Genomic DNA, 9,387 nt, shown 5'->3' on the forward strand with positions numbered 1-9,387 from the left:
AAAAAACCCTAAATAATTTAGTAGTAATTATCGGTTTAAAACGGAAATATTGGAGGGGGGCTAAAAAAGGAGCTTCCCCGCCTCGGTGAAGGAATTCTGCTAGTTGCCTGTCGTCAGAAGTGAAGCACTGAAGCAGTTCCAGTTGCATCTGGAGCTCAATTTTTCTCTCATTCATGGACATGTCCAATTCGTCCTCTGTGCGTGTACTTGTCCGGCCACCACCGATATCAACACCCACTTCCTCTTCAGCATCTCAAACGCCTCTCCCTTCTCGTACTGCCTCACCCGATCCCTCTACTTCATTAGCTCCTTCGTCGCCATCTCCGTCGCTTTCTGTTCCTCGTTTTTCCGACGGTATCGTTGTTGTCGGTTTCATTGGCAGGAGACCCGATGATTCGATCCAGCTCATTAATCGAGTTATCGATTCCAATGTGTTTGGGTCCGGTAAATTGGATAAAAAATTGGATGTCGAGAAAGAGGAAGTTAGAGATTGGTTCAAGCGGCGAAGAATTAGTTATCATCATGAGGAGGAGAGAGGCATTCTCTTTTTGCAGTTTTCTTCCCACAGGGGCTCTGTGTTCGATGCCGAAATCGATTATGATTCGGCGATTGAAGAACATGATTTTGGGGATCTTCAGGGAATGCTTTTTATGTTCTCTGTGAGTGCTCGTCAATTTCTCTCTCTTTTGTATTTTTTTATTTTTCTATCTCTTCATGTTTGGACGTCTGGGTTTATCGAAATGGTTCAACTTGGATTGTTTGCTTGTATCCTAAATGGAGCATTCGGTGAAATGGTTGAGAGTAAATTTGCGTTAGCTCTAGGTTGTGAAACTTCAGATGTTTGTCTTCGGGTTATTTGACAGAGCTGCACTGTGCTAAGATGGTGCTTTCAATATGCATTTTTAGCTTAAACGTTTTATCCCTATCATTAAAATGAAACCCTCTAAATGTATGCATAAATATATTAAATTGCTTATTTAGAAACGAAACGGAGATTGGACAATCTTTTGATTCAGCGTCGTCTAATTTTGTTTAGGCTCTTTATCCTGGTAGGATTAAGAATGATTGAACAAAAAATTATTGGATGAGCGTTTGGTTTTGTAGGGCCTTGATAAATAAGCAGTGTGTGGTGCCCCCTTTTAGTTTCAACATATGATATCTGGCCAAACATTTAATTCAATTACTGATGCAGGTCTGCCATGTAATCATATATATTCAAGAGGGGTTGCGGTTTGATACTAATATTTTGAAAAAATTTAGAGCCCTGCAATCTGCTAAGCACGTATTAACTCCATTTATAAAATCTCGAGCTACACCACCATTGCCATCTAGGCTGCATTCTTCATCTGCTTCACGATCTGTTGGTTCAGCAGCCGTGTCTAACAACTCTTCTCCCATTAGAAGTGGTTCTATATTAACACGCAATGCTTCCGGCATCTCTGTCATGTCAGGTTTAGGTTCATATACCTCATTGTTTCCTGGACAGTGTACTCCAGTCATACTTTTTATTTTTATTGATGACTTCTCAGATGGCCCGATGGCTAGTTCTAATGTGGAGGGAATAGATACAATATCAATTAATCAGTCTCCAAGTTCAGACAGTATATCCAGGCCAAATTTACCAGTTAAAGGTTCTGGATCTGTAGTTGTGCTTGCCCGTCCTGTGAGCAAATCAGAAGGTGGTTTCAGGAAGAAATTGCAGTCATCTCTTGAAGCACAAATTCGCTTTCTAATCAAGAAATGTCGAACGCTTTCTGGTTCTGAGACCAGTCATGCAGGGTCTAGAGGTGGAAGTGCCTCAAGTTCTGCACCTTTGTTTTCACTTGATTCATCAAAAGCCGTTGTTCTGGTGGACAAGTCTGCAAATAGGACGGCTGAGTCTCTGGACTTTGCCACAAGCCTCGTGGAAGATGTTTTGAATGGAAAAGCTACTTCAGATTCTCTTCTGCTTGAAAGTCATGGTCAAAGTGCTAGCAGAGAGGATATAGTATCTCTAAGGGAATTTATCTATCGGCAGTCAGACATTCTAAGGGGTAGAGGGGGGCTGGTGCATAGTACAAGCAGTGGTTCAGCTGGTGGGGTTGGCATGGTCGCTGTTGCTGCTGCTGCAGCTGCTGCATCAGCGGCATCTGGAAAAGCCTTTACTACTCCTGAGCTTCCTAGTATGGAAATTTGGTTGTCTTCAAGTCAACAGATTCTCCAGGGAATTCTTTGTGCAAAAGGTGGTTGCATAGATGAAGTGGAAATCAGCAAACGAAAACCACGTCACCGGCACATTCCTTCTGCGTTGATTGAGGGAAATGCTTTGAAGGGTCTGGATCCTTTAGATATTGCTGTATCTTGGTTGGAAAGTGGTAAAGGTTTAAATATGAAGTTTTCAACTTCATGGAGTGAAAGAGCATTACCAGCTGCAAAGGAGGTTTATCTAAGAGATTTACCTGCTTGTTACCCCACTTCACAGCATGAAGCCCACTTAGAGAAGGCTTTGCTTGCTTTCCATTCAATGGTTAAGGGACCTGCAGTGCAACATTTTGCCAAAAGGTTGGAGGAAGAATGCAAATCCATTTGGAATTCTGGGAGGCAGCTTTGTGATGCCGTTAGTCTGACAGGAAAACCATGTATGCATCAAAGACATAGCACAGAGAATGGAGATTCACCTTCAGAAGCCATGCAAAAAACTCATTCAAGTGGATATGTCTTCCTACATGCTTGTGCTTGTGGCCGTTCACGACGACTACGATCTGATCCTTTTGATTTTGAAGCAGCAAATGTCACTTTCAACCGTTTTTCTGACTGTGACAATTTTCTTCCAGTTTTCCAGTTACCAGGAGTAAGCATAACAGGACCCATTCAGCCATCATCATGGTCTCTGATTCGGGTTGGTGGTGCAAAGTACTACGAACCTTCAAAAGGTTTACTCCAGAGTGGTTTCTATCCCACTCAAAAGTTCCTATTCAAATGGAAAATTAATACCAGAATAAGGAAGACTCCAAATGATTTAACGGAAAATATAATGCTGCGTGGCTCTTTAGTTAAGTCATTCATGGACTCTAAGGTTGAACCTAATGTAAATGTAAACTTGAAGAGGGCAGATGTAGCACAACTGAAGTCGGGGGATTCACAGCCTGGGATTGATAATGAGAGAAATTCCTCAGAAAACATAGCTGAAGACAAAAAAAGCATAAGTGGCAGAGGTCTTCCCAACTTTACCCTGCGAAAACCTTTTTCTGAGGTTGTAGCCGGATCTTCAGGTCCAGATGTTGGATTTCCACCTCTCCAGCAGAGGATACACTCTTCACCAGGTATGGATAAGGGCATCAAACAAAATAAGGATGTTAATAATTATGAACGAGGCTGTGTTACCGTTGATAACCGTGGCTTCAAGAACTCTGAAAATATTATTAGTCTTTCAAAAAAATCAGATGAGATTAGCGGCAATGAGCATTCAGATAGTGACTCCTTTCTGCGGATAGGTACTAATGTAGTTCCTATGAACGTAAATAGTCTTGAAAAAACAAAAAACACTCTTCTGAAGCAAACACTTATATATATTGGCTTTGAGCACGAATGCCCTCATGGACACCGTTTCTTACTAAACCCCGAGCATCTTAAGGAACTTGGATCATCATATGCAACAATTAAAAAATCTCATACTCCTGTGCAAGGTGCTGCATGCAATCTAGCTGGTCCTCAGAGATATGGTAAAAGTGATTGTCATGGTAAATCTCATGATAGTGTTAGTTCAGCAAATGCAACGTTCTCAAGTAAGGAGAGAAATTTAGATAAGTTAAAGGATGCAGTGAGTGGTGGCAGCATGTATTCAGATGATCAGTCAAACTGCACTAGAAGGATGACATCAAACAATCTGACATCTGTTAGTGCAACTGTTTCCAATTCTGTAAAAGACCTTGAAAAAGGTGTTAAGTATATTGGCATTGAGGACAATGGATCTGGTTTTTTCATGTTGAATCGGGACCTACCAATTTTCATGAACTGCCCACATTGCAAGCTCTCAAAGAATGAGAAAGATCCCCCAAATGTTAAGTTCTCTGGCATGATATCTCAACTTCAAAGGATTTTCGTGGTAAGCCATTCTTTTATGAGGTCTTTTTCTAATGTCTTCGGTTCTCTCTTTAGAACTCTTGTAGATCCTTTTTAAGTGTTTGGTTTCTTTTGATGATGCAATGAACTTTTAATTGGTTTCTTTTTTGGTGGTCCTTTGATTAATTTGACTAGAAAGAATAGATTAGGGGGAACTGCGGAAAAGCGGTGAAAGATTTCTTTCTTCTTTTTATTTTAATGAATAACTTGTTTTTGCCTTCTCATCTTGGGCTAAAAATGGTTTTGAGACTTTTTTTCTCTTGTAGGGATAAGACATAGCCCTCAAGGCAACGTGAGGGATAAGCCTTGATTAAAATTAAATTAAAATAACGTTGATAGTAAGCATAAAAGTATATAATCAAGTATTACTAAACATAATCATCATATAAAGTAATAAAAAAAATGATGTCTATTATTTTCAGTCTCTCTAATAAATGTTTTAAAATTTATTTTTGAAATCATTATTTTCAATCTGTATGTTTTAACGTTGATAGTAATCATAATTTTGGTTTATAGCATATTGTAAAGAAGCATCTTATTTATCTTACTGTTCCTTTTTGTTGTTCAATAACCAAAATAATAACCAAGGAAATGTGGTGGCAGGTGACGCCTCCCTTTCCAACAGTGCTGGCTACACATCCAGTGATACAATTTGAGGTTTGTCCCAATTTTCTATGAATATGCATTCCTAATTATTTTGGGGTGTAACATGAAATGTTAAGCTGTATATTATTTATCTCTAATTTCAAAATAGATTCAAGTTGATCTATGGAAATTCTTGTTTGTTTCATTCTTTAATGTTTGATTTTAGGAGTTGAGGGAAAAAAAAAAACAATTTCTTCCAGCTCGATCAAAATCCACTTACTAAATTGGTATATGATCTTAAAAGAGGAGTATGCAGAAAAGTATTAATTAGCAAAATCCTAACATGTGTCATTTTGAAATGTACTGCAAGAATGCTAAATAGGCCGTTGCTGTGTTTTTCCTCCTTGAGTTTGACTTTGCTTGTGCATTGCCTAAAATAATCGAGATGGAAAAGTTATTTTTTACATTATTTATTTTTTTCTTATCAAGCCTACCTGAAGTTAGCAATTAAAGATAGAAAAAAGAGCTTTACATTACCACGACTGCATTTGCAGAGAATGCACCAACAAGGGGAGCTACATCTGTAAGGAGTTGTGAGTTGGATGTTGTCACAAATATTTAACCCTTTGAATCTCAGAGTTTAAAGAAAAGCTTTGCATTTATTTGTTATACCATCGAGGTTAAAACAATTAAAGATAGAAAAAGAGCTCCCCCCAGCCAAAATGTCTCCCTGAATTTGTCCATACATTCTCTGATAGTAATATTAAAACCTTGCGCATTTAGAGCTACTGCAACTACCTTCTCCTATCTACCAATTGAAAGAGGCCAAACTGTAATGGCTTCTAATTACAACATGCCACATAGCATCTTTTTTCCTGGTGATTTATACTTGAGACTTCTAAACATTTTGTTTTCCGTAGTTGACTGATCAACATTTGTTTTTCACATGCTTCATGCCCTCATCCAGTATGGTACTACACCCTTGACTGATCTTCTTCTTGCAGGAGTCTTGCCTGCCCCCCTCTGTTCCTGGACGACAGCAGAAACTGCAGTTTGCACTTGGATGTCAAGTAGTCTTGCCCCCCGAGAGTTTTCTGACACTTAGGCTTCCATTTGTTTATGGAGTGCAACTGGATGATGGAAGTCTTCACCCTCTTAACCCTCTTCAGCATCAACCTGAAGCGACTGCTTGGATAATTGGGGGCACAACATTGCAGATCCTGTCAAAGTCTGGCAGTCTGGATGAGGGATTTCAAACATAATCAAAATTTAAACAATGGAACTTGATGCCTATTCCCTGCACCTGTGAAGGGTTTCAATCATTCAATCAAAAAGAGACGCACGCAGATGTTACCAGCATCATCAAAGTGTTGGTAAGACGAGTTTTCATGTCGATTATATATTTATACTTCATTGTTTATTTCCCCCCGCAGTGTTTTTGTCTCCCTGTTATCTGCATGTACTGCTCCTGCATAATTTAGGGTTTATTTTAAAGTAATTTGAAATAGTTTACTTGACATACATGATTTAAGCTTTTCAGACGTGGGAATTCTCTTGTGATCCTTCACCAACAGTTATCTCAAGCGATGACTACAGATGTAAAATGTGAATTGTCTATCTGCATACCTCTCTTTAGTGGTTATCGTTACGATACACCGAATACCTGGTGACAATGGGCTGCCTCTTCCGGACTGGATGACCAGAAGATATTAAGCTGTTTCCAGGTATTACATTCTGCATTTTTTTTTATGTATATATGGTGATTGGGTTCCTGTTCTTATTGAAAATTAGGAACCATCTATCAATATTAAGTTGTTCCGGTTGAGAGCTCCTTCCTAAGCCTCGTGGAAGGTGGCTGCTCATTGGTTGGTAATATACATATAAATGTAAGGAACGTCGCACATTTTATGGATGGTTTTCAGGAGTGGTTTCTTGTCGTTTAAGCAATGTAATATTTTGTTGGATTAATGTCAAATTTTTAAGATGGCGTAATATTTCTGGTCTACAGTCTACGCTACATTATCATCTAAACCATGTTTCAATTGCAGGGAGGTTTTTGGATTTTCTCACCAACCTACCAATCCTCGACAGTAGCGAGGAGAGGATTGGACACAACTGTGCAGCCGATCGTCTGTATGCTTACTTTCTTGTGACAGAACTGAACAAACCTTAAAAGATGTTTCTAAAGCTGAAGCATTCCCCAGTGCTGCAGAATCCTACTCCCAGATAATGCACTTTTCTTCACGAAGGAACACAACTGTGCAGCTGCCACTCCAACCATGTTCCTCAAAAACTTCCCCATGCTGCACAAGATGCTTGAATGCCCCATAAAAGTTTGCGGGGTTTCCCCAACAGTGTCTCCGTGGTAAATTTGGTCTTTATGATTAGGAGAAAGTTGTAGTTTTAAAAGTTATAATTCCGTTCAAATGGCCTTGCATTACAAATTAAAGTTGCTAATGAAAATAGTTACAGGCTTAGAAGGTTAAACATGGAGAGATTAAGGTGTGATTAAAACTCAAATCCATGGTTAGGAAGTGCCCCAGTAAGCCAAAGCTTCAGACTTGGCAAGTTCATGTCCACATCACAGGCCCTCACCTGCAAAACCATCATAATGATTGATAATTTCATTCTGGTTTGAAAGCATTTGAATTCATATCATATAGAAGTAATTACATAAATTGTAGCAGTGAGAATGAATCTCTCAGAAGCAGAGGCCAAGTTTGAGCTTTAAATATTGTAACTGGTAAGGGATTCAAGAACCATGTATACAGACATGGCTACTCTTTCACCCATCTTGCAGACCAGCCTTAAATAAAACCCTGTTTCCTCCACTTGGAACACATCCAGCTGAAAGGGAAGAAATCCCCCAATTGCAGGTTAGATTAGCAGCTTCTACCATGAAATTTGCTTCCCAAATGTACTGGGTTTAGGGTTCAGAGTTTCAAGTTTCGTTGATTTAGGATTCTAAAACTGATATCTCTGGTTTGAGCTTCTTTGCCTGCATTTGGAGCTGTTTCACGTACAGAACTGCATCCCCTACAATGAAAGCCTTATCGATTTGCACTTTAGGTCATTGTACATCTAATGGTTATGGTAAAATTTTGTGTAAGCAAAGATGGCAACGGTTAAAGTCTACTATTAGCAAATATTATTCTCTTTGGGCTTTCCTTTTTTAGTTTTCTTTCAAGATTTTGAAACGCGTCTATTAGAGAGAGATTTCCTCGTTCTCTTCTCTACTTTCCTTTCTAGGTTTCCTCTCAATATATTTACAACGCGGCTGCTAGGGAGAGATTTTCTCGTTCTCTTCTCTACTTTCCTTTCTGAGTTTCCTCTCAATATATTTACAACGCGTCTATTAGGGAGAGGTTTTCTCGTTCTTCTCTCTACTTTCCTTTCTAGGTTTCCTCTCAAGATTTTGAATCGCGTCTACTAGGGAGAGGATTCCTCGTTCTTCTCTCTACTTTCCTTTTTGGGTTTCCTCTTAAGATATTTGAAACGCGTCTACTAGGGAGAGGATTTCTCATTCTCTCCTCTACTTTCCTTTCTAGGTTTCCTCACAAGATTTTAAAACGCGTCTACTAGGAAGAGGTTTCCTCGTTCTCCTCTCTAACCAATGTGAGATCTTACAATCTACCCCCTTTAGGGACCCAATGTCCTCGTTGGCACACCGCTTGGTGTCTGGCTTTGATACCATTTGTAACAATTCAAGTCCATCGCTAGTGGATATTATCTACTCTCTTTGGGTTTTTTCTTCCGAGTTTTCCTCAGTTTTTAAAACGTGTTTAATAAGGAGAGGTGTCTACACTCTTATAATAAATACTTCGTTCTCATGTAGTATTATGAATGCGGGTATTAATTTATGTTACCTCAGTTATATTTGGAACCAATGAATGCAATGCATAAAGCTTTTCCTTCATCCTTCCCCTCCTCCGCTCAGAAACCAAAGTTCTGGATCTGTCCACCTTTGCCTTCTTTGTTGCAGTCATTGTGACAGAAGAGTACTCGTTTTCGTCGCGTCGTCTTCGACATCTTTCACGATACTAATGAAACTCTCCAATGAACTAAACAACGAAGAATTAGGATCAGAACTGATGAGGATGTTGGAATCAAGCATTGGATCCACACCATTCCCCACCAAGCAGCCATTCATGTAATCAACATCAAAGTTGATGATGGGATTTTCATGAATGAGATTCACATATTCATCCAAGCTGTCTCCATGGATGAAATCTTGGAGCTCAAACTCCTTCATGTTCAATTGTTCATCATATATCAAACATTATGGTGATTTCAAAAGCTTGAACAGCAAAATGATCAAGATTATAAAGTGATCAGAACTTAGAAGCATGTTTAATTTTTATTACACGTTTAATATTTTATCAATCCATATTGATTAGTTGATTAGATGCATAATGACATAAGGTTAAACAAATTTTAGTGAAATCAAATATTTTATGAACTAACATTTTACTTTACTTAAAATTTAAATAAATAGTTGAATTAAAAAATTTATGATTGAGTTGAATTGAACTCATTATTTAATAAAAGTTGTTTGAATTGAAAAAATTTACGATCCGAATAACAAGAAATGTCTCAACCTAACTCAATTTGATCTACGAACACTCATTCTGGCTTTTCTTTTTCTTTGAAATAATAAATTTGTCATAAATGTTAATATTGCTGAGCAACTTCAATTATAAA

General features: G+C 38.5%; 1 protein-coding gene and 1 pseudogene across 2 annotated transcripts; one reads left to right on the forward strand and one right to left on the reverse strand.

Annotated features, from left to right (window-relative positions):
• Window positions 1-70: 70 nt before the first annotated feature.
• Window positions 71-7,169, forward strand: LOC111491186. 2 transcript variants are annotated; one of them, XM_023139979.1, is made up of 6 exons: window positions 71-659; window positions 1,193-4,084; window positions 4,705-4,758; window positions 5,691-6,059; window positions 6,219-6,410; window positions 6,735-7,169. In XM_023139979.1, the coding sequence occupies exons 1-4, from the start codon at window positions 174-176 to the stop codon at window positions 5,946-5,948; spliced, it is 3,690 nt and encodes a 1,229-aa protein (XP_022995747.1). In that variant the 5' UTR covers window positions 71-173; the 3' UTR covers window positions 5,949-6,059; window positions 6,219-6,410; window positions 6,735-7,169. The 2 variants fall into 2 exon arrangements, with proteins under 2 accessions (XP_022995747.1, XP_022995746.1); XM_023139978.1 differs by having other exon boundaries at window positions 6,227-6,410.
• On the reverse strand, window positions 7,170-8,956 carry LOC111491405 (annotated as a pseudogene).
• Window positions 8,957-9,387: the final 431 nt, after the last annotated feature.

This window comes from Cucurbita maxima, unplaced genomic scaffold (assembly GCF_002738345.1).
Source record: "Cucurbita maxima cultivar Rimu unplaced genomic scaffold, Cmax_1.0 Cma_Scf00016, whole genome shotgun sequence".
NCBI classification, from domain to species: domain Eukaryota; kingdom Viridiplantae; phylum Streptophyta; class Magnoliopsida; order Cucurbitales; family Cucurbitaceae; genus Cucurbita; species Cucurbita maxima.

Coding starts and splice junctions, on each gene's coding strand:
- LOC111491186 (XM_023139979.1), top strand. CDS start 174: ATGGACATGTCCAATTCGTCCTCTGTGCGTGTACTTGTCCGGCCACCA. Junction 4,085..4,704: donor AACTTCAAAGGATTTTCGTG/GTAAGCCATTCT, acceptor ATGTGGTGGCAG/GTGACGCCTCCCTTTCCAAC. Junction 4,759..5,690: donor ATCCAGTGATACAATTTGAG/GTTTGTCCCAAT, acceptor TTCTTCTTGCAG/GAGTCTTGCCTGCCCCCCTC.